Source organism: Falco punctatus, assembly GCF_963210335.1.
Source record: "Falco punctatus genome assembly, chromosome: 3".
NCBI classification, from domain to species: domain Eukaryota; kingdom Metazoa; phylum Chordata; class Aves; order Falconiformes; family Falconidae; genus Falco; species Falco punctatus.
This window is the reverse complement of record NC_137582.1, coordinates 1,278,104-1,303,569: the sequence shown is the minus strand read 5'-3', so window position 1 is coordinate 1,303,569 and position 25,466 is coordinate 1,278,104. Positions and strand designations below refer to the sequence as shown.

The 25,466-nt window shown below is 44.9% G+C and overlaps 1 protein-coding gene across 1 annotated transcript in view; it reads right to left on the bottom strand.

Annotated features, from left to right (window-relative positions):
* Window positions 1-7,858: 7,858 nt before the first annotated feature.
* The window catches only part of CCN4 (cellular communication network factor 4), a 42,288-nt gene continuing 24,680 nt past the window's right edge, over window positions 7,859-25,466 (bottom strand). Inside the window, exons 2-5 of the mRNA XM_080377910.1 lie at window positions 14,755-15,034; window positions 10,719-10,976; window positions 8,740-8,930; window positions 7,859-8,229 (exon numbers count right to left, since the gene is read on the bottom strand). Coding sequence (XP_080234036.1) covers window positions 7,930-8,229; window positions 8,740-8,930; window positions 10,719-10,976; window positions 14,755-15,034 — 1,029 coding nt within the window. The 3' untranslated portion in view covers window positions 7,859-7,929. The remainder of the gene's footprint in view (window positions 8,230-8,739; window positions 8,931-10,718; window positions 10,977-14,754; window positions 15,035-25,466) is intronic.

The window sequence follows — 25,466 nt, the reverse complement described above, 5'->3', positions numbered from 1 at the left end:
CCTTCTTAGAGCTTGCAAATGCTGAGGTCTGCATTATTGTTGGATTCAGAATTAACCCAGATACTGTAGCATCGTTAAGCCAGAAAAGGTAAGCTGAGGCTTCACCTTTTTTTCAAACTATGAATGGCCACCACAGAGCAAGTAGCTCCTGTAACATTGAGGAAATCCAGATTGGGTGACAGGAGGTTTCCAGAAAAGGAACAGTTCACCCCTCATGGTGCTTTTGGGGTTATAAAGGGTGGGAAAAGACAGAATGGGCTCTCGGAGGGACCAAGAGACTTCCTGATTGCACCAATGTACCTCAATATCAAATCTTTGCCATGGTGGTGCTCTTCAAAACCGCTGGCAGAAAGGATGTCGGTGCTGAAATGAGTTCTTCCTGCCTCTGCCTGGATCTTGACAAAAATAATGGCTAAACTTCAAGATAGCTTTCCCCCTCCCTGTCCTTGCAGAAGAGGAGTGGGAGAGAATGTTGCCAATACCATGTGGTCACAGCAGGATTTTTGTGCTGAAGGACGCTGCTTTCCTCTTTAAAAGTCTAGAGACTAAACAGCTGGAAACTTTAACCTAGATGTGTTTGGGGGGGTTATGATTAATGTCATGTGTTGCAAGCAACGGACTGAGCTGGAGAGAAAACTGTTTATAGCAAAGCTGCTTATTTTTTCTCTTCCAGTGCTGGAATCCTCATCCTCTCTGTTTTTGCATCTTGGGCAGAATTATTTGTTGCAACCCTCAAGGTGCAGGTAACATGGTCTGTTGTTTCTGCCAGGGCAGCACATTGAGCATCTCTCAAGTGCTGCTTGCAGATTTGTCCTCCCCCTTCCCACATTTTGTCTGGGTTTTTTGCACTATTTTGCACTGTTCCACATTCCCTGGAAAGTCTCTCCTAGTCTGTATGTATGAACAGCTGTTTTGATGTGTGGATTTAGTGTTTCTACTGAGCCAAATATAGGCTTTCTGTTGATAGCTGATCACTGCTATGCCTAATGTTTAAATAACTGGGAGAAAGGATGTCAGGGTATTTTAAGAGATCAACCCTTCCCCCTCGGCCCTTTGTAACAGACAGACACAGCCTCTCACTGTTTCTATCTATTGCTTCATTAAGGGCTCTATTCATTTTATAAACAACACAGCTGCTGACCAATGTTGGGAGAAAAAAAAAAAAGGGGGGGGGAAGGGAAAAAAAAAAAAAAAAAGAGGCTTCTGATTGCAACTGCCGGACAGTTCAGTGTCTGTTCCCTGCAACTCAGCGTGGGGATCGTTTCCTCGCCCAGCACCTGCTGGGGTCTGGAGGAGAATTGTTATTTGGATGTAATTAAAGAGGCAGCCCCTGCCCCATACACCCTGCATGTTTTTGGCACTGGTGGCTATGGGATGTACACCAGGCACTGGATGCAGACAGCACTGGGCATCTCCAAAAGCGCCCAAGGGTTTGCAGTGGGGATAGCAGGCAGCTTTTCCCAAGCAGCAGCACTACAGTGAGCTGTGACCTGTGGAAGAGCTGGAAAAAATATCCTTGGGTGACCCGCCACTCTCAGCAATTGCTTATGGATGAAGTGGATTATGGTATTCAGGTCAAGGTCAGCAGGCTGGGGGAAGGGCTGTTTGCCAGGCAGTCGCACGCAGAGCCGGGGGCAGGGGGGGGGGGGGGGCGGGGGTTGGGGGGGGCTGGAGCAGCATCCAGTGAAGCCTACATGAGTGACAACACTTGGGAAAGAGTTAAGAGCTGCCACCAGCCTGGGCTTTGCAGCCCTTGGGTCTGTGCATGTGTGTATACGTGTGTGTGTGTGCGCGTACGTGTGTGCGTGCGCAGGTTCCCGTGCGGCTCAGCACCTTGCATGCAGCAAGGTGGGCAGGGAAGATGAGGCTGTTGAGCTGGGGGTTTGCCCCCTGTGGTAGACCCGTCATTGGCACAGGTCATGGCCAGCTGCGGGTAGGGCTTGGTATGCCTGTCCCGAGCAAAGGTGCCACCCAGCCCCTCGCACGCCGGTGAGATGCGGGCAGTCAGCCCCCCTTGCCTTACCTCAGGCCTACACCTGAATCTCGCCAGCTGGGAAATTATTTACTGACTGATTGCAATGCCTTTTCATTTATTTTTTATGACAACCAGTGACCAAATAATAAAAAAAAAAATGCATTCTTTACCACCAGCTGCCAAAGTTAAAATTTAATCCAGTGGTGGTTCCCTCCCTGCCACTCATGCAGGCTTGGGGCAGGGGAGACGCTACAGAAGCAGAGCCTAGCACAAGGTCAGTGCTTCGTTTGGGAAGTGCAAAGTAATTAGGGGATGGTGGGTTTCCCAGAGTAGTCCAGGCGCAGTTGGCTGAGAAAGTAGCCAGGGAACCCTTCATGCAAGATCACGTGCTGGGCAGCTGCCACGTGCAAGCAGAAGACACAGAGGCCAGATGGGACTTCTGGTGCCTGTAGAGGCAGCAGGGAAATGTGCTACCTTTGCTGAACGCTGTCGCCAGAGGCTCTGTTGGCTGGGAAGTGCTTAAAAATGCAGAGGACTTCCTTTCCCAGCAAAAACTCCAAACCGTAACAAAAAAAAACAACAACAAAAAAACCACACTGAAAGAGAAGGCTGGGGAGAGGGTGCTTTGTCACCTTATGTCCTGGTATCCAATAGGCAAGCCCAACACAGACACGTCGCTGTTCAAGACAGGAGGCCACTTAAAGTTCCTGCTGAGGCAGGTAACCCACTTCAGGCTGGAAGGCCAACTCGATTAGTGGGAAAAAATTATTTTTTTGTAGAATTAAATAGTGGAATCCTTACTGAGGTTAGCTCTGAGGATATGTAAATGCAGGGGTATGGAGTAATGACTCTTGAATTTAAATGCTTTTCCCCATGTCTTTAATAACCTTTCTTTGAACAGTTTCTGTCTGTGTGGCTGTTGCAAACAGGCTACTCCTGCAGCCTCTCAAGAGAACTGATAAAGAAGGCATGCTTAGGCAGGTTGAGTAACACACTCCACTTTGCTCAAAGACTCGAGATGGGCTATCCAAAGTCCAGTAAGAGTGCTGGGGGGCAAAACAATAACAACAACAACCACCAAACCAAAACCAACCCAAAACCAAACCAACAAACTTAGAGTGAGAAACAGACCAGCAAACAAGCACACGTGAGTTGGGGAACACCTGGCTTTCCCAAGCTGCCAAAATATTCACACTGAAGGAAATGCTCTCAGAGCATCCTTTTTTACCACATTACTGGCTCTTTATTTTTATTTGTGTGTCCTCCAATTCAGGGCTTTGTCACAGATTGCAAACACACACTTGGACATTGGCCAGGTGAGGAGATTGGAAAAGGGAAAGAAATGGCAGCAGCAAACACATTTCACCTTCTTTTGCTTGCCTAAGCTTCTAAATGAGGTGTCAGTCATAGACTCATTAATCATTTACCATTTATGAGGCTATTTAATATCTTTAAACCATGGCAGCAGCATGCTACCTGTAAAACCTCACCATGATGCTGTATGAACAGGTAATACCTGTTACATAGCTGGAGTAACTCAGACTGACACTGCCAAACCAATCTGTTTTTCCATTAATTTTTAAAATATTTCAGGATGTGAAGCTTACAGAAGTAACTCTGTAGAACTGTTTCAACCAGAAAGTCACAGTTTGAAAATGTGTGTGAATGGATATGTGCCTGTAGTTAATGAGAGCGCTGTCTCTATCAGTTTAATGAACTGCTTCTCTTAAAATTTCTTCAAAATACTGGGAAAAAAAACCTCAAGGGTTTAATTTACAAGATGACACAGTGTTTCTGAATATTGCGGTCTTCCTGAAGTATGACGTATGCACAGCACAATCCTAGCTAGCACATCAAAAATAAAGCAACTGCGCTACGGCTTGTTTCCAGTTGCATGCACACCAAAATGGTGTTTTAACTTCTAGCCAACGCTCCATGCAAAGGCATCTTTATAAGTTACATGCTTGCTTCTTCAAGGGGTGGATAACCTGCTTCCTGGGGCTCCCAAACAAGGCAGCTTGAGCCACTGTACTGACTCTGGTGAAGGCTAATGGCTATGGTCTCCGGAGCTGGTTGGAGTCTTGGCATTTGTATCAGCATGAGCGGACCCTCAAAATCCCATCCTTCATCCTTGTCCCAGCCTATACGACCAACAGGATGATTTTTGTGAGCAGGACATGTGTTAAACCATGTCAGCCTAGCCTGCGTTGCAAAACTGTCACTCCCATAATTTCTCAAGCCTTTCCCTAGACCATTGCAACAGAGGGGTCTAACACCACCTTGGATCCTGGTACCTCCTCAGTGCTATTATTGTTGCTTTCTCGGGTGATGATAATGCTTCCAGGTCCCAGCAGGGACCTGGGTGCACTGTATGAGGCGCCATACAAACATACAGTGAGCATCAGTTCCTGCGGGAGGAGTTTTAACCCCCAACACAGGCAATAAACAGCAGGGCCTTGTTCTGGTTCTGAAGAACTGAGGAAAAGCAAAGCGAAGGGCTGGATCCATGAAAGCCTTGGAGGATCTAGATCCTCAATGTATTTAAACAGTAACCACAAAAGTACTTTTGTAAAGATTCGTGATTTGCCCAAGCACACAGGGAGCCAGGGAACTGAATCTAAAGGCTCGTCTATTGCCTTAGTCCTCAGGCTAATCTTCTTGTAAACACCCATTAAAACAAAGGATCTCTACACCCCACCAACTGCAAGTCAAGTTCACTGGCTGCAAGTGTTGTTCTTCCCCTTTCAGTGTCGCCAGACAGACAAGCAGTTGCACAAGCAGTAGGGTCAGTGAGGCTTGGTTTCCTGTAGAACTGTGTCCGATGTCCCCACAAAACTCCTTTACAGCAGAGTAATAACTGCTGCTCCCCACCTGTGATCCCTTCAGCTCCCCCTCCTCCGCGGCTGCTTGCTGCCAACCGGTGCATCTGCTCGAAACCCCTTCACGCTGCTGCTGGGCTTGGGCCCCGCTGCAGGCGCGTTGGATGTGTATGGGCTTGGTAGGGGCGAGGCGGTGGGCCTCTTCCCTATCCTGCTGTTTCATTTCAGGGGGGTTTATTTCAGGAATCGCGATGCTTCCGAGATCTTTGTTCTTCTGCCTACTTGGTTTGACATTTCCTCCAAAGGCCCTGACTGACAGACAAACGGACAGTACAGCTGCATACGTTTTGTTCCCTTAGGAAGCCAGGCTAGAAACAGAAACATCTTGGGTGCCTTGGGCGAGATCCGTGGTTTCCAGGCATTCACTTCACAAAAAAAAAAAAAACAAACCCACACCCACTGGAGCTGCTGGTCATCCATTAACTTATAATAGCTTCTTTTATCTCACAATGAAAGCCGTGTGTTTCAGGCACTGCAGCGTTTGATCATGGTGGGTACCGCATTCGCTAACTGCAAAGCAAGGCAAGCCTATTAAGTGCCGTAGTTTTGGGCACGTCTTCTGATCCCGTTTTCTTGTTTCTTTATGTGTACATGTAAGACAAGGGCCATATACATATAAACACACATTATATATGCACTCCATTTTATGCACCACAGACTGCATCATAGGAATATGTATATGTAAATATAGACATATATTCATGGGCATGTTCACATATGATTTTATATATAATATTATATACAACATCATATAAATGCATGCATATAATATTTTATATATATGTATACATATATGTATAAACACACACACATATATATATAGTATTTTAAGATGGGTAAGAACTAGAACACAGGATTCCAAGTCATATTTAAGGGATCTGATTGAGACAGAGGTCCTAATATGGCTTGCCTACCAAGCACCTCAATACAAAACACTTTCCGTTTTGGAAAACTCTGTCAGCTTCTTGGCCTCTTTCTCGTGTGTTCCTATGGACCTTTTCTTACCAAGTGATGGAGTTAGAAATGTAACATGCTCAGTCTGGCAAGTGTTGAGCTCTCATTTTGGGGGAGGTGAATAGGACACATGATGCCTTCTGTCACAGGATCCAGTGATGAGGCTGAATCTTGCAAAATCTTGGTATCCTCACCTTCCTTACCACCAGAGGAGCAAACAGGAGAGGCAATTTGCACCTGCACTGGAACATGCAGACAGGGATCACCCTTCTTTTCTGCTACTGGGAATTTCATGGAAGCTTCAAAAAACAAGTGGCAAAAGCTTCGAATTAAGGAATGACCTAGCTCTATGAAAAAAACATGGGCCAAATCCTTGTATACAAACAAAGATGCTACTGAAGTGAACAGCTTTTGAAGATATACAGACTTTTCCCTGATTTTACATAGGGATTGCATTATTTTCAGCCTGCTCACAAGAAGCTTTAATTTATCATAGCCAGAAAGATTTTATGTCTCCTGGGAACTAAGCTGGATTCCTCTGGGTTATCAAGATGAAGACAGACAACTTGCCAGCTGAAATTAAAGCAGAATAAGTGACTGATTTAAAACAGTTGCATCATCCAAAGTTCAGCCCTGTACTGGTCCAATCTCCAGCCCATGTGTCACTCAGCAATTCTGCTATGCCATCAGGGATTTTGGAAGCAGATACTACAGTTCCCATGCAGAAACGCATTTCTACACTCCCAAGTGAAGCAACAGCTAACATGCTGTGGTGCATGGGTGCTATACTAACAATTTATTGGAGGAAAAGATGGCTCCATCATCCTTCAGTGATGATAAATTTATTGCCTGTAAAAGTAATGACTTTTTTACTTCTCCTTCTTTTTCTCTTAGCAAACATTTGCATGTAAAGCTACTTCTGCAGTAGAAAATGTTTGCATTTATGTTTACCCTAAGCAGCAGCCCAGCTGCAACTAATGCACCAGAAGCTATGCCAGGGGTTGTCCTCTCCTTTTGCATCCACTCATCCACAGAGTTGATGGGAAGCTTAACACCTGTTTTCTTATTTAGCACATGTCTCTTTTTCTCTACCCCAGCCATGTGAAACAAAGGTCTGTGTGACTGGCAAGGTGGCAGTGGGAAGCAGGACTTGTGTGATGGTAACACCACAGGGAGGAGGAGGTAGTGGTCCCCAGACACCGTTTCTATGTGAATAAATGGACACATGAAGTATTGTCCTTCATCTCTCACTCAACTCTCTACATTTCATCCTTTAGGTCTGCATAGCTAGCCTAGGAGCAATAAATAATCCGTGGATAAGAGGATCTATCCTGAAAATATGAGCTCTGGGGTGACCATTTTGGGTTCAGAGTATTCAGTCTGTTCAAGATCAGAGCAGGTAGAGAGACTGTCAAAATGTCCCTGGCACAAGACACTCCAAGAGATCGACTTGAGTCCAAGGAGAGCGGGACACAGAGATTCTTTGACCCAGCCTTGTGCAGTGAGACACAGACTCAGAGCACAGGGATTTCAGGAGAAACCTTCTTCTCCCTAGGCTTTTCCCATGAACTTTATCATGGGGTAGGATCTGACTGAGAGTGACCAAGAGGGAATTCTAGGACTGATCTCTGTGTGACAGAGACCTGGGTCTAGTCCTGAGGGTCAGCAGCATCAAAGACTGAATGTTGAGAATAAAACATCCATGCCAATGCTCATTTTCCAGCTTAGATTACATTATTCACAAAATTACATTAATGTTGGTTGAATCTCATATCTAAGCTACTGACAGCCATACTTTTGCTGTCATACTAGTGCACCATTCTTTCCTTTGGTCAATTAAACTGCTGGCCTAATAAATGGCAGTGCCAACAGGACTGTCGTTTAAGTCCTGGAATCTGTGCATAGAGGAATTTCTGGCTGCTGTTAATGGATGGAGGTCTATTAACGTTGAAAATCCTGCTTGTTCAAGGCCTCTCCAAAAACAGTGCAGCAAAACAAGGAGATTTAACATCCTAACTCAGGAAAAAACAAATTGTACATTGGCAGCAGATGAAGATTCTCCTTTTATTTTAAAACCTTTGTAAAACCAGAGCAATGGGACAATTCCAGCATTCAGCCAATTTAATTAGCGATTTCAGAGTAATCATGGTAATGAGCCAAGTCAGCAAAGATGTCATTGGGGTTCTTGCAGTTCAGGTTGCAAAAACAAGCATTGATCCACATGATTTTCCAGGAAAACTCTGTTCCATCTGGGCATTGAAACCTCACTTCAATAGTTTTGGACTTGTAGGGCGTGCAGCACCTGTTGTCTGTGCAGACACCGCAATATTTGGGTCTATATGGGCTTTTGCTCACACATCCTGAGATGGTGTAGTTCATTGGTTCATTGGCCCTGTAGACAGCCAAACACTTCTTCCCAGGCTAAATCAGAGAAGAACAGAAAAAAAGACAAATTAATATTCATTGCTGACACAGGTAGGACACACAAACCACCTTCCCAATATTTAAAGGGGTTTGAAGCCATTAGGAAGCATTTTACTGCCCTGATCTAGAGGGTGTGACAGATTTACACATTTAGACGTATGAACCCAAAAGCTGCAAGTAGGATACTCGCCATGTGCAGTTCATGGCCGTGACCAGCCGTGCACCATCACTTATCTGCTAGCTGAGTCACAGGGCTGCCCAAACCAGCCGTGACACAGCGAACCTGGCTTGCTTTTTCTTGCAAGGACCTTTTGGCTGGAACTAAAGCTCTCAGGGGAAGGTTTTCATACCAGCACGTGGAAGCACAAGGAGGACACGTTTCTGACCTCTCTGCAGCACAGTAAGTCAGTGTAGAAGTGCAGCCTGCAGAGGCCTGAATGCTGCCCAACAAAGGCTGACCCTGTGTCCAGGCACAGCTCAAGGGACGCGCGAAGAAACAGTCCCCACCTTAATGTGCTTGGTTATATCCACCTCACAGGGCCGCATGTTGCACAGTCGGCTTTCCTTCAGGAGCCGGCACTGGTCGTTGTCATTGGAAATCCTGGTGGAGATGCCGAGCCCGCAGGTCTTTGAGCAGGGACTCCAGGATGAGGTGTGAACGAGGCAGTTCTGCCAGGCTTCATCCTCTCCCTCGTATGCTGCAGAGGTCAGATTAACCCCACGTTACTCAGCAGGGGGGGGGGGGGGGGGGCAGTTTTCCATATTAAACACCCAGCTCATTACACATTCAGGCCACTAACCCAAATAATTAAATCACAGCAAAGTGGCTCAGCATTCCTGTGAACCTCCGTATCCCACCCCCTTTGCTGCTGACCTACTTGTGTCAGACCCTCCAGCGCTGCGAGCACTTGGGGCCCCGGGCTCATTTCTTTATCCCCTTCGGAGCCATGCACAAGGAGGTCCTTGTCTGGGACCCCCAGGTGCTGCCACAATACAAACAATTACCAAAGCCCATGCCAGCCGGTGCAAAAAAGGGAGACATCTGACCTCACCATGAAGGTTTATTTCTAAGCCCATTCCATTGATCCCTGGTAGCAGAAAGTGGTTGTCAGTCTTTGCTGGATGGCAGAGGGGCTTGGGAAGCAGCCACAACCTTTCACTGGGAGGAAGAGCAGCTTGAATAGCTCTCAGAGAGCTCGGCAGCCACTTGAAGAAAGGGTGGGCTCTGTTTTGAAAGCAGCTGGCAACCCCAGCTCAGGTTCCTTCACAGCCTCAGCCAAAGTCCCTGCTGGTCTGCAGCTCACAGTACAGCCCACAGGCAAAACTGATAGAATCTCGGCTTCGTTGAGCTTGCTCGGTATTGTATTTATTATTATATTAAATGCAATAATTGCTAGTCTCGCTTCTATAAGACTTCTACTTATAAGAGAAAAAGTCAGGAGAGGAAAGCTGTGTGATGCCTGTTCTGGGACACACACCATGAAGACATAAGGCCGATTTCAGTAGTAAATGTTTGGAACTTGGACCTACCTCACAGTTCAAAGCTACCAGGGACAGAAGTGAGGATTGAACTCTGGTGGCTTTAGCTCACAAAATGCAGATCAAGGCTTTGTTTTGTGCTAAAAAAATAGACCAAGGACTGGGAAAAAAACTCTTACCATCAAGGAACCAAAATCCTGGTTTGCCACAAGCATCCTATGTCTCCCTGACCTCTGTTGGGCTAGTCTGGAACACGGAGCTAATGAGGCTAATGTCACTACAATGCATCACAGAACGTTATGAGGATCAATTTAAGACATATGGCTAGGTGAACACATCTTAAACATTCGAGACTATGTTTGAGGCAAATGGTGCCATCTCTGTGCAGTGGGCTACGTGACCCTCACTATGAATGTGAGTGTGAGGAAAGAAGATACCTTATGTAATACATAAAATAGTTAGTTCAATAATGTCATCAGTCCAGAATTGCTAAAAAGCTATACTAACACAAAGGCGATTTAGCCCAATTGGCAGTGAAACTTCCACCACAATAACTGCTTTCATGTTGTTTTGTAAGTTTGGGACTTACTAAGATACAGGGACCTTAAAATCATACTACTGAAGCAATATGACACAGAGAGAAAGCCTCAGTCCAAATTTAAACTGAACCAATTCTGTTTTCCAGTGGGTCCAGACTGAAAAAAAAAAACAAAAACGCCACCTTAAATAGGACCTGTAACATCTTCAAAGTACCAGCAGATGTGTGCTTCAAAGGTGGTTTTGTCACACAAGCACACTTGATGAATCTCATGTTGCCACTAAGTTCAAGTACATCACTGGTCTTTGCATGCCCTGTCCTTCACTACATGCTGTATAGGAGTCTTTGTGTCTCCTTCACACAGACTAGGTGCGTGCCAGGTCTGGCAGTACAAGGTGATGCTTCGGTTGTAGACTCTGACTTCAGTTGCCTGATGGCAAAGGAGAGGTCCACCTCACTCCTACCCCACCTGCAGAGGTGATGTGGCGTGGAGACGTCTTCCTGATTTTCTTGGAGTCATCGCAAATCCACTGCTCGCAGCACTTCCCTGCCATCTTAATCAGCTTTGGGTTTGGGCACCAGACAAGGGGAGGACGTGAGTTTGGGCACATGGGAATACAGCCCACGGCCCCATTGATGCATGTGCAGTTGTATTTGCAGTTAGGCTGAAACGTGTCCCCATTGTTATACCTGACTCCATTGAGGACACATCCTACACCGACAATCTCTGAAAGGAAAGAAAAAGAGAGAAAGACACACAGAGCACCATTAAAATAACACTGGGAACCAACAGTGCTGATGTGTTTCTTTACCAAGCTGCTCCCTGGGCTAATGGAGCCAACGTGGGGATATGGCAGTGCTGTGGGGTGATGTGTTCAGCATGGTGCTGAGCCAAATGTAGTCATACCATCAAGGATGCTGTTTTCATTCTGAATCACAGCGGGGGAAAAAAAATAAAAAAAAAAAATAAGAAGAATCTTTTAATGTTTCATGGAAAAAAGCAGTTAGAAAATAAAACAAGTTTTATCCACAAATGCTTACTTAAAAAATCATTTCATGGCATGCTGGTAGAAGTTATTTGCAGTAGGAACAAAGTAATTGAAACAGATATTGAGGGAAATTTGAGGTTTTCATGGACATATGAAAGAACTATATGGGACTGCAAATATGACATAGCTCTTTACAACACCTGTACCCATCTGAAGCAGAAGGGGGAGGACAGCCAACGTAGCGAAGGAACAGCTAAAACGGCACTGGATTCCTTTATTTAGGCAGCTAGATCCCAGTTTATCACAGAACAATTTTCTCGTAAAATGAACTAACATACGTATTACAAATCCATGAAAATTAGTATTTGATGTATATTTTTAAATAAAATCACAAAAAAAAAATCACGCTTTTTGATTGCCAATGAACAGCGATCACGTTGATTCAATAAGTAGCAATTTTTTTGTTTCAAAGGTATGGACAGTTACTTGGAACCAGTGGCAGAAATCTTCTAATGGAAAAGTCAAACTTCAGTTTCTTGTTTGGTCACACGGAGGCAGTGTGCACGCACCAGTCAGGTTGATTAAGTTTTAAATTGGAAGTTTAAATCAGAAGACTCAGTTTTTAAGTCAGAAATGGAGCTGCAATGTGGCTGCTTCAAGGCCAACGCAAATTGAAATGCTGGATTAAAAATCTGCAAAGGCTTCCTATTTTTAGAATGAAAACATCAAACACAAATCCCTTCTTCTGTACAAAAATGAGAGTGGTTGGAATTTGAAGCACAGGTCCAGTTCTCCAGTTCATGCTGAGCTCTGATTTTGATAATGCTTCAGCCTTTGTATTGAAGAGACATCACTCAGGGCTGGAGCCAGCGCTCAGAATGCAGTTAAACTTATTTTTAGAAGATGCACATGGATTGTGACAGTTCACGAAAATGCTGTATCTCCTGGCGTTTTGCTACCAGCATACCCCTCCCGGTCTGTGTTAACTCAGCCTCCTGCAGGTCTCATACATCCAGAGGTTCATCAAGAGAACATCTCCAAACACAGCGAAAAGGACTGTGGCATGCCCTCATGCAGAACCTTGTGGAGTCTGCATCTAATTAGGCCATTTGGGAGCACATCTGTGTTCCTGGTCGCATGTGCCCAATGCGTGCCTCGCCACCTGGGCTCAGCACCCTGCGGTCTCTGTTTTGATGGAGAGAAAAGCCAACAACAAAAGGAGTGCTGTAGTGACTCCCAGCCAGCTCTTATCTGACGCCTGGGTGATCAGATCCTGGGACACACCCCAGCATGCCAGCCCAGATACAGCCTGAATTTCCCACAGTTTCACACCATTCCCCTTCCCACCACCAGTTCCTGGCTTTTTCAGGGTCTTTATTTTCCACAAATTACATTGTTTCTGTAGTCCTGCATGCACTGGATTCTCTAGACCTAGCTTTTGGCATCAAGCTGCCAAGCAAATTCCTCAGAGCAGTTAGTCCCCACCACCCAGCACAGGAGTCCCACTCGTGTCTTCACTCACCCTGCAGTCAGGGCAGCAGCTCGTGTACTCAGTGCAGCGATGCAGCCTCTGCATGTCCCAGGACACGAGAAAGGACATGTCAGCACATCCCTTTGTGTGCACGGGTGCTGACAGCAAGGGGAAGCCCACAGCTTTCTGTGGCAGCCAGAGACAAGCCACCTCACTTCCTAACCATGGACAGACCTACTTCGCATGCCCCTCAGCTGTGCGCACTGCAATGGCCCTCACCGTAAAACCGTGAGTATCACATAGGAGGGGATATATAGTTCTGGCAGTAAGGATGTGGAAGTGCAGATTGGGAGCCCTTCCAGACGTCACTGGAGAAGCTGGAGATCAATCTTCCTACATCACAGTGCTGTTGTCACAGGAATACCAAATGCCTGTCATGTATGGGAGGACTAAAAAAAACCCTCCAAAAATATCCAACTAAGAAAGCAAGCATTTAAATAAATCAATGTGGAGCAATGTGAAGGTCTTTAAAGAGGCCTAGGAAGGCTGAGGTAGCTTTGAGACAACATTCAGCTTGTTTTCCTCTCCCAACTCAAGGCCAGCTGTAGCGATGTCACTGTTGTCAGATGTTTGTCTAACCTGTTCTTACAGACCTTCCATGAATGTTCCACACACACTCCAGACAATACATTTGGATGATCTCATATCCTCTTTTCCTAATCCTGGATCCTTTCTAATCTTGAAAATAACTGTTTAAGTTTACTGCTCCTTGCACATACCTCCTCTTTTTGGTATTTCACCTGTATCCTACCAAAATCTGGTCAGACTGCACTTTCTGCATGTTTGTTTTTTGTGGCTGAGCTGATGCAAAGCCAAGTTCATTTCTTATTCCACTTCCCATTCTTCTGCTAAGGAACAGCAACCCCTGGTATCATTTCTGTGAGAAACTGCCAGCTACCCTGAAGCTCTTTTACTCTTCAGACTTGCCCCTTGATGAAACTTCTGCTGGTATTCTAAGTTTATTGAAACCCACTGTTTGCAATCTTTTCTCTTTCCTATGGATCAGTTATTCTAGCTATTGATCTCGCAATCGACTCTCCTCCATGTTTCTTTCCCCCTTTACTTTTTCTATTAGTACCCCATGCATTCATGGTTATATTCCAGCCTAGAAGGTTGTCCCTCTAAAAGGCTGTTTCCTGTTTATGAACCTAAAGCCATAACCAGTATGTACTACTAACTTGCTAAACAGTCGACATCCTTTCTGATCAGCTATCTGTGTGACTGTACTTGTGGTTGGATGCTTTCCCTTTTAATCATTCCCAGAGTCATGACTTTCAATCATTTAGGATGTTTATGAGCAGATCAGACTCCTTCCATGTTCTGGATCTCTGAACAAGTGAATGTATCCGTGACACACAAAACACTACCTCATTTCTTCTTCTTCTTCTTCTTCTTCTTCCTGAATAAAAGCATTCCAACCACATGAATTATGCCACCAAGCGTTTGTTATGACAGGCAGGAAGTAATCTTTCTGCTTCGTGGTAGCTAATGTGACTGAAACCATTGTAAGATTAAGGCTCAGACCTTAATTCATCACCAGGAAAGTTTGCTAGATGATTAATTCCTGACTGTCTTGACAAGATGCCATGTGCTGTCCTTCCTAGGGACCCACTATTGGGGATAAGACAAAAGCATCCCCTTACTGTCATGGCTTTCATGTAGGCGCCCTCATCCCCAACCCACTACAGCACCTCCTCCTGTTATGGGGAATACAGAATCATCTACTTGCCAACCTGAAGGCCTTCAAATGCTCGTTGCTCCTTGCTCTCGGCTGCAGCCAACTCAAAGAGCAAGAGTTTGGATGTCATTTCTCATCCAGCCAACTGCCCCGAGAATGACTACAGCTATAAGGAAATGGAAGACGATGAATGGAGAAGCTGATGCTCAGTCAGTCAAGTATCTCATAAGCTAAATCTCAACCATTGCTCAGACTGGGGAGAGCTGCCAGTGTATAGCTAAGCCAAAAATATATGTACATCACTTACGTGCACATACTCCTATTTCGTACCTAGGTCTGTCTCCACTGTAGTCGCAGTACAGGCCCCTGTGGAAATCACAGGTGTCGGCCTCCGTGCAACTTTCTCCACGCTGCTTGGCACATGTCTTGCAGCAGTCGCAGCCGTCTGTGACCAGGCTGACACCTACCGAGCACCGAGGTGGAGACTTCGGACACTCGCATGGCCACTTACAGTACTGAGTCCGCGTGTAGGCCTCTGTCATGGCAGGGACGGCAGGGGTCATGGTGGTGGAGCTCTGGGCAATGGCCTACAAACAAAGAAGCACAGCTTGGAAAGCGTTCCAGAGAAAAAGGGGCTGCAACCCCTGCGGTGATTAGTCCCCAATTAAAATCCCCCTGGGTCTAAAGAGGCTGCAAGGAAACCAAAAAATAAACGTCAATGAGCCATGGAAAGGGAGAGGTCACTGCTCCCTTGTAAACCCCTTCAGATGCCAGCCAAGGGCAAATGCTCTGCAGCTTGGACTGGCATACAAACTGCAGAGCCCCCACCAGCTGATACTCAGCCTTCCCCAGACCTTTCCTCTCTAAACAGAGGTCTCTCTCCATGTAGGAACATGTCAAACCCCTTCTGACACGTGAGAGGAGGGTGTGACGGGTCCAGTTTCTGTCACCTCGTGGTGCTTGGCTCTGGCAAAGGATTGTGCCACCCCATAGCTGTTGTCCCTGTTGGTTGACAGCTCTAGGGCCTCTTGCCTACTCAAAGGCATCTTCACACAACAGTTACTGCCCTCAGGTCAAGAAGCAAGATGAAGGTCATCGTGTTGCAGAGTGAAGGCACATGTGGCCCTGTTTGGACCCATCTTACTCAGACTTATCCATATTTGTGTGGATCTTGCAACCAAAATGCAGGACTCCATAAATACATGAAGGGGCTGTGAGCAGGCTGTGAGCCCACCATCCTTACAGACACCCAGTCACAAACCTCTGTGTTGTGAGGGTGAACTGAAACGCACAGGCTTAGCACTCCATCACAGACCTCCTGAGGATGCTTTGGCCATTTCATCTCTTCTTGCAGTACTGCTAATACCGCAACAACTGCTGCCTTGCAGTGTTCTAGCACTTGGACTGGAGTATAGATGAGGTTAGAGAATGGAAAAGATAACCTTTAAAACCAGAATGTGGCTTACCAGCTACGAATATCATGACATACAAGTTCACTCACCTCTCTTTGAAAAATGCTTTGCTTGTCTCCACCCCTATAACACCACACACATGCAGTTCAGCTCCCTGACAGAGTTCCAGTCCTAAAAAATGAAGCTACACTATGGCTATAACATTTTTTAAAAAATTAAAATAATAATTTAAAAAGTAACTTCAAGTCAGTCATGTATTTCCTGTAGGCACTCTGAAAACCACCCTTACCCATCCTTCACAGTGTCTAGACTACTATATTCAGCAGAAAAAATGCTCTCTGTGAATCCTGAAGTAGTCATGGGGCTCCTAGGTCTGTCTGTGATGGGCTTTTCCAGGCCTCACACTGTAGTTCCCATCATGTTACCCTGGCCCACACAGTCAAGCAACTGGGATGCTTCTGCAGTGATTTTCCACCTATGCCTTTTGGCACACGCTTTTGTCCTACATTGTGGGACCTATAAGTCAGATGAGCATAAGTGAAGCTTCATAATGTTAGTGTTTCTCACATTAGCCATGCACAAATATTTGCCAGCATGGTGAGCAAGGAAGGAAAACTTTTATGGGGAGGATGCTGCCAAGTTTCCATTTCCCGACCACCATTTCCTTTGCAAATAAGAAAAAAAAAACCCTGCAAGTTAATTCCAAACCTGATAATCAGATAAAAAATCTGGTCGAGGTAAATCAGGAATAAATAGAAAAGGGATTTCCTGTAACGCAGTGATGCTACTGCAGTAGGCACATTCAGGTCACTATTACTAAGGTAATGGAGTGCTGGTGTACCTTAGCGCATAGCAAAATGCACAGAGAGCAGAAGTTCATTGCCTTCTGCACTCTCCAGTCCCTGCAGAGCACACTCTGGATGACATTTAACAGCACCAGCTGTTCTTGTGGTGCAGGAAGGGTGCAAACCAGCCCAGTGACAAAGCAGAGTTGTGCCTTTTCCACCAGGATCACTGCACAGAAAACCTGAGCTGCACATGGGGGTCAAGCAGGGCACAGTAGCTCAGGCACAGAAAAAAAAAAAAAAGTGATTATTTACAGGCTATCAGCAGCAGATGGAACATGACCCTGCCTGGGCACATGTGGTCCAGAAACTCTTTCTGGTGACAAGGTGTGAGGGCTGCAAAGAATAAGTGTGGAACCTTACAAAGTTCAGACAAAGAAAGTCAAGATCCTGAAATTACTAAGGCAATCCCCTCCATTCCTGGCTACCTTGTACTGTACTATATATTCTCCGGTGTTTTGTCCTCTTTACAGTTTCAGATGTCTCAAACAAAAGGTTTTTCACCACTTCTGCATGAAGAAAATGCCTTAACCCAAGACTTTGTGGGGAAAAGCATCCCCAAGAATTAAAGACCCACAGCCGATGAGCTGGATACCTCTGCAAAGCTCTTTTATTGTCTTCTACACCTTCTTTGTTAGCAAACTTAAATTGTACTGAAGTACACTCCTGAGCCTTCTACTGCTGTATCTGAAGGTGTATTTAAGTATGTCAGTAATTAGTTAGCCTGTATTTAGCGCACAAAAGTGTTAACACATTGCTAATCATTGCCAAACAGGCAATGTGTTTGCTCTGGGCATAATTCCCAATTCCATTAAGGCCCCCTTTACAAAGAGCTGGCCTTAAAGTTGGCTTAAAATCACCTTTAAACTCATGTTTAAACTAAAACATACCAATATAATTTACTCCCACTTTAAGGCTCCTTGATGCTGCCAAAGTTGTTAAAAGAGGAACATTCAGATCAATGAAAAGCCCTGGCCTTTAAACAGTAGTATTTTTCATTCCACTCACAATAATTTCAGCAAGGTGCAATAATCTGTCACTTGAGAAAAGAGGCCTCTTCAAGTGCAATAAGCCTATTTACTTGGTTGCTGATCATTAAAAAAGTGCTTAATAATCAAATCCAGACACAGAGAGAAAAGTCACACAGCTATTTAAAGAGCACATTGCCACAGCCCAACCCTGTAAGTAAATCCCTTCACAGTCCCTTGTTTCGGTTGTCAACAGGAGCAAGCGAACAGCTTCTACTCTGTGTAGATATGAAAGGTAAGAAAGTGTTTGTGAATCAACACACAGTAGCAAAGAGGAGCCCTACTAGTCCTATGGGTTTAGTTCATATGGAAGGACTGAGGCTGAATTCTTGTAAAGGACTGGGGTCACTAGCTGTTGTGGTTCTCGGATGTGCCTGCTGAAATGTCCTGTGGTGTGGCTGAGTAAGCTACGGGAAGGACATTTAGTGTGGCCTACATGAACACCTTTAAATAATCAGTGTGAACAGGAGTCAAAGTACTCTGACTCCCATATTTCAGAAATGGGGAAGGAATGGAGAGGTGAAAGTAGCATCATGTCTCAGGCTCCATCAGTACCCAGCCAAAACCTAACCGTTGGAAACTGTTGTCTACTGGACACTAGAACAAGTGCACAACTTATACAGCTTCCAGGCCTTCCTTCTCTCCGTTCCTCAGTCCCTCAGTTTTGCTATGGGAGAAACACTTTGGTAGATTTATGAAATTCTTGACTTTTCCTTTTCCATGGTCAGCTGTCATCACTGGGATATCTAAATCCCTTTGGCAAAGTCATTCACCCCTACTACTTCAATGCTGCAGAACATTTTGGGCTATAGACACTTTCTTATTAATACGTATGATGGTTATGTCACCCTGAATAATGCTTTATAAACACCACAATAAAGACAACCCTTTCCACAAGTGCTATCAACAGGAAATCACATTGTAATGGTATTCATCAATGGCCATACTTAACTAGAAACAAATAAACAAACAAACAAACAAGCCCCTCATGTAATTTAAGTTTTCAAGAATCATGTCTTCATGGCTAATATAATGTATTGGAGGACAATAGTTTTGTAAGAAATCCAAAATGAGAGTGAAGAGAAACTTAACACCAAGAAGCACGGTGGTAGGGGTTTGACAGGTTTATTTTAAGATGTCAGAAAGATAAAAGAATGTGCCTGCTAGCAAATGAATTTTTCCAGGTACCGATAATTAACTTGTTTGGTATAATTACTCTTCAATCTTGGGGTCTGCAGATCTGTTATTTTGGATGCTAAGGAGAAAATATTCCATCACAAGTTATTAGTGAGCTCTAATTTTGCTGCTTTTGGAGGTACAAGCCTATTCTCGTTAAATGATGAAGCCTTTCTCACCCTGCCATGACTGATAACTCTCTATTAAAGTTGCTCCTGATTTATGCTTGGTAAGCTCCAAAATTACTTTCTTTCTGAATCTGCAAAGAATACTATTTCACTAGCAACAATTTGCATCTGATTTCTGTATTCACATTCAAGAGGAGAGAAGGACAAAATAAAAAATGACTCACTGCTTGCCATGGCCACAAACTCAGTATTTTTAGTAGCCGTCAGTTTTACTATGCAAGTCTTAAAGATATAAAATGGATAGCAGCATTTTAGCAGCATGTTCTACCTACTGGCAAAGTCTATTTTCAATTTGTCAGAAAATACAAATTGTAGGTTTGGTTTAGTTTTGAAAACTGGAAAGACCAAGTTACGGTGTTGAAATTAGCGTATACAGTCCAAATTGCAAGCCAGCCAGATATGTAGCAGCATTTTTACATGATGCATAAGGAAACCTCCAGCTTTGCTTTTAAGCAGCAAAGTCCTAGATGCATTGCAATATACTCCTTTGCTTCCAGTTCTTACACGTGTTTAAAAATATATTCATGTGTATTGATTCACTGTTTCAGTGCCGCAAGATCTCACTCTTAAAGCCTTTTTCTTTCAAGTATTTTTCTCATTATGATAAGCTGGGTGAAGGTGGGGAGAAGCTATCCATGTTCTTCCTTTCCAGTTTATTACTGGGAAAAAGTCCAGAAAGGACAGTGACTTCTAAATTCAATTCCTCTGGCTGTTGGCAGAGCTGGGGAAATGGTTATGGGAAGCTGGCAGATAGAGGTCTGCTCAAACCACTGTACCTCATCACCTCCTGCTGTTTTCACCCTGGTGGTAATTTGTTCTAAAAGAAGGGCTTTTGAGCTCACTCTTAGCTGCACAAGCTGTGTTTTGCAGGGCACATGCCAGTGGGTGGACTCCTTTTAATTTCCCACAGCAGAACACATTAAAGGAATATTTTTAACCTACATTTCTGAGCAAATGCCAGCCTTTCTGAGCAAATGCCAGATGTCGCTGATGGAGGGATACAACGTGATCTGGATTATCTCCTGTCCTGCATCTCTGACACATTCACAAGAGAAAACGATCAGTGAGGAAATCTTTATTAAAATGTCCTTCTTACTACTGTGTGATCAAATCAGCTGATTTGCAGACTGACCCAAACATCCTTACTGGTGGGTGCTTGTGCATCAAGGCCTGAGAGCATCAGGTTGTCACTGTTTAGAAATAACTCCAGATTTTGCAGTTCGGCTGTCCCAAACAGGGACACTGCAGTTACAAACACCACTTTAAGCAGGCACCGAGAGATATATCTCCCAGGAAAGGCTTGTGCGTTTGTACTGTCTCTCTGCCAGACAACTCATCTGCTTTCTCCTGGTTCCACCTACTGGCTGAACTGTTTAGACAATACAAGAAGAAACGCCTGTAGAGCCAACGCCAACACCACGTACCACCCTAAATGTTCCCATTAACCAAAATGGTTTCAAAAGGCATCCCAGGACACTCAGATCCACACTCACACTGTTGCAAAAATCCTAATGCTAACCTGATGTAGCACAGTTCACAGGGGAACACAGTGCCTGGAGCTTAATAAAGAAGCAGAAATGAAAAGACCAAATGAAATAGAAACAATCTATTAAATAAAGCCACATACCCTTCCATCCCTGGGCAAGCGTAGAGATTGCTTAGTTTCATCTCAGAACAGACAGAGGTTAACTACTCCTAATGCATGTCAGGGAGATGGACGGATTAGCAATGAAAACAGGACCTGGCTTACATCAGTGGGTTTAAACCAGGCCCTCAGGGTAGAGGTTTGTCTCTCGATCTTGCTAAGTTGGAACTTCTAAGCTGAATATGCGCATTATTATTACACCCACAACAGATGGGTCAACAAAAAGCCAGTTCTTACAGCAAGATCAGTAGTAATCACTGTACTATCAGGACTTCCTCCCTGTTACACTCTTGCTACAAATCCCTAAGTCCCCATGAATGCTCATGAACTACCACAAGGTAACACTAGTGACAAGTAAGCTAGCACCAGTACAGAGATATAAATCAGATTCTGCAGGACACGTAATGGTAAGAGGAAAATATGATTATTCAGGGCTCAGCTTCCTCAGAGCACGCATGAGCTTCTAGATACCTCATTAAAATTGATCACAAACATGAAATCTCGAGAGCATATTGTAAGAAAACAGACTCTGAACCCAGAAAATATAAGACAGTTTTATAGATGTCAGGTGCCAGCTGGATTTATTCTTGCTGTGCACTGTAGGCTGAGCAGAAAGGAACATTCTGCATGAAGTATAACATTCAATAGCCTAAGAAAATAAAATATCCACAGTGAGTCAAACATCAATATTTCTGTGGATCTATGAGTGATGAACAATCAACTTCCAATAACTTTATTTTGGGAAATGTATCTGTGGGAAGAATGTAGGCAGATGTTTGGAACAGTTTAGACAATTACAGAGTAAAGATTGCATACATTCACTTCTTTGCCAAAATATTGCTTATACTGGCAAACTCAGCGTGGCACTCACATTTTCTTCACATTTTTCCACGGAGTGTTCACAGGGAAAGAACTTTCCTGTTAGAAAGCAACCTGATGTTTCATAAGTCCCATTTCATATTGAAAAGTTTCATACTGTCCAATTAAGAGTAGCACTTGCTTAGAACCGGGTGACCTAAAAATGTTTGGACACCATTAACAAATTGACACTGCCACCACAGACTCCACTAATCGGGATGTCAAACAGCCTAGTTTCTGTGCTCTAAGAACATTTTAATGTCTTGCACTGCACATGTTCAGTTTGTGCAGCTAATGAGCTCATCCAGTGAGACTAGCTTGAACTAGAGTTTGAAAAGTAAAAGGGAACATCTGGAGGAGCAATGGGGAAAGTTTCCAGAAGGGACAAGCAGACAGACTTCGATTTTAGGAAAGTGGAAAGTGCATTTGGACCATACAAGGTCATAGGGTTACAAACCATCCTAAAACTGTACAGAATGATGTTGACCTACGAGCCACAAGCTGGGAAACAAAAGCAGCATCACAGTTCCAGCTCTGAGACAAGAGCTGGCTGCTTGGGCAGAGGTTTTACTTTGCAATTAGCCATGTTCAGCATTTGCTTATTTCAAGTCACAGCCTTGAAAGCAAGAGGAAAGATGCCTTCTGTCCTCTTACTCCCTTGGGGACACTCTGTCCCAAGCTGGGCAAAAAAGTAAAGTAAGCCAAATTAAGAAGCTCTACTACTATTTTTTTTTTTCTCCCACGGTAAACTAGCACAGATTCCATAGCATTTCTCAAAATCATCTTGGTTTTCATGATTTTTCTAATAAAACCAGAAATCTGCATTTTCAAGTATCAACAATTTTCTGTTTCTGTTCCAATGCAGAACATTTTGATGTAAAACAACTTTTCATTTTCGCTAGTATTTACAATCTCAAATCTGAAACACTTGGCTTGACCTAATACCTGTACTTCCCTAGAGCTGCTGATGGACTGACAAAGTGGCGCATCCCTACTCCTCTAAGTAGTAGTTTTCCTCCCAAGTCAAGTTTCGACTGTTACTCCCCCCTAGCTTTGCCTTTCCAAGTTGACCACTTAATTTTCCAACTGTCAAAGCATCCTCCTCCTTGAAAAACCATACTAAGGGCTAAATACCTGCTCTCATTTTGCCACTTTGTTTAGATGGAATATAGAAAAGAATCTTGGTGAGATCTCGATAGCTAATTCACTTTCTGAGCTATGGTTTTGAACCCTCACTTTAAATGGGATAAAGGAAATGGCAGTACAGAGGATAGCAACCAAGATGGTCAGAGACCTAAAGGTCATGATTCATGACAAGATGCTGAGGGAGCTGGGCTTGGGTAGTCTGGCAAAGAGGTTAATGACTGACCTAGTATCAGTCCACTCTTCTCAGTGGTAGCAGAGGGTATACTAATGGGCAGCAGCTGTAAAACATAGTTGGGGACACATGTAGTCTGAACACGAGGAAGGCAACTTCTCCACTCGAAGAGCAGTGCAACACCATGACAGGTCATCCAGGGAAGCTCTCAAATCTTCATCCTCAACTGTTTGATTAAACACCTCCAGAGGACACTGACAACCAGCGTTCCTGGCAGCCTGTGAATACACACCTCTCCAAACCCACACGTGGAATAAAGAATCATAGAACCAGTTAGATCAAAAAAAGACCTTTGAGATCATCAAGTCCAACTGTTAACCCAAAATTGCCAAGTCCATCACTACATTATGTCCCTCACTGCCACATATACAGTCTTTTAAATACCACCCAGGATGGTGACTCAACCACTTCTCTGGGCAGCCTGTACCACTGCTGAAGTGCTGCAGCACAAGCAAGCTATCAGGCTGCAACAAGGCCTTACCATCAGTCAGATTATGCTGTTCCTCCACACTACTACTCCTCCATCCCACCCCCTCTCCCACACTCCTCAGGGCTATTTAACCACTTGTCAAGAACGAGCTACAGCTGCACATCATCCATGTCAATCAACCCGCTGCCTTGGAGGCAAGGCCACGACTGCAGATTATCAGTGTTAATCAACCCACAGCTTTCAGTCCTCTACACTTGACCACCCTTTCAGTGAAGAAAATTTTTCTAATATCCAATCTAAACCTCTGCTGAGGCCATTTCTTCTTGTCCTGTCACTAGTTATATGGGAGAAGAGACTGACCTCCACCTCACTACAACCTCCTTTCAGGTAGTGGTAGAGAAGCAGTAAGATCCCTCCTGACTCTCCTCTTCTCCAGACTAAACCACCCCAATTCCCTCAGCCACTCCTCATAAGACTTGTGCTCCAGAACCCGCACCAGCTCCATTGCTGGTCTCTGGACACGCTCCAGCACCTTTACATCCAGTTCAGCCCAAAACTGAACACAGTATTGGAGCTGCAGCCTCACCAGCACCGAGTACAGGACCATCACTGCCCCTGTCCTGCTGGCCACACTGTCTCTGATACAGGCCAGGATGCCATTGGCCTTCTTGGCCACCTGGGCACACTGCTGGCTCATGGTCAGCCGGCTGTCAACCAGCACCCCCAGGTTCTTTTCTTCACAGTTTTCCAGCTGCTCTGCCCCAAGCCTGCAGCTTGTGTGGGGCTGGTGTGACCCAGGTGCAGGACCCGGCACTGAGCCTTGTTGAACCTCACACAACTGGCCTCAGCCCATCAATCCAGCCTGTCCAGGTCCCTCTGCAGAGCCTCCTGCCCTCAAGCAGATCAACACTCCACCCCAGCTTGGTGTCATGTGCAAACTTACTGAGGGTGCACTCAATCCCCTCATCCAGACCATCGATAAAGACATTAACCAGGACTGGCCCCGATACTGAGCCCTGGGGCACACCACTTGTGACCGGCCACCAGCTGGATGTAACTCCATCCACCACCCCTCTTTGGGCTCGGCCATCCAGCCAGCTTTTAACCCAGCACAGAGCACACCCATCCGAGCCATGAGCTGCCAGTGTCTCCAGGAGATGCTGTGGGAGATGGTGTCAAAGGCTTTACTGAGGTCCAGATAGACAACATCCACAGCCTTTCCCTCATCCACTAGGCAGGTCATCTTGCTGTAGAAGGAGATCAAGTTCATCAAGCAGGACCTGCCTTTCATGAACCCATACTGGATGGGCCTGATGCCCATGTTGTCTGCATGTGCCATGTGATGGAGCTCAGGATGATCTGCTCCATAACCTTCCCAGGCACCAAGGTCAGGCTGACAGGCCTGTAGTTCCCCGAATCCTCCTTCCTGCCTTTCTTGTAGATAAGCATCACTTTGGCTGACCTCCAGTCTGCTGGGGCCTCTCCAGTTTTCCAAAACTGCTGATAAATGATGGAGAGCAACTTGGTAAGCTCTTCTGTCAGCTCCCTCAGTACCCTCGGGTGGATCCCGTCTGTCCCCATAGACTTGAGCACATCTAAGTGGAGCAGCAGGTCACCAGCTGTTTCCTCCTGGACTGTGAGGACTTTATTCTGTTCCTCCTCATCCCTGTATTCCAGGCTGAGTACCCAGAGGGAAGCTGGTCTTACTATTAAAGACTGAGGCAAGGAAAGCATTGAGTACCTCAGCCTTTTCCTTGTCTTTTGTGGGAATGTTCCCCACCTCATCCTATAAAGGATGCAGATTATGACAATATGACCATAAAGCCAAACAAACAATAAGATGTCTTCATCAGTTTGGTCCTTTGTTGTGTCACCTAAAGTGTGGTTCTGGCGCAGAGAAATAAAAACTAATCTTTTTGTTAAATGGTGCATTTAATGCAGACTAAAGAATCCTATTTTGCAGGTCCATCCCCTCTGATATCATGACCACAGCCAAAAGTGCTATTTAGGAGCTAATTATTATTTTATCTGATAATAGGAAACCTACGAGAAATAGGGT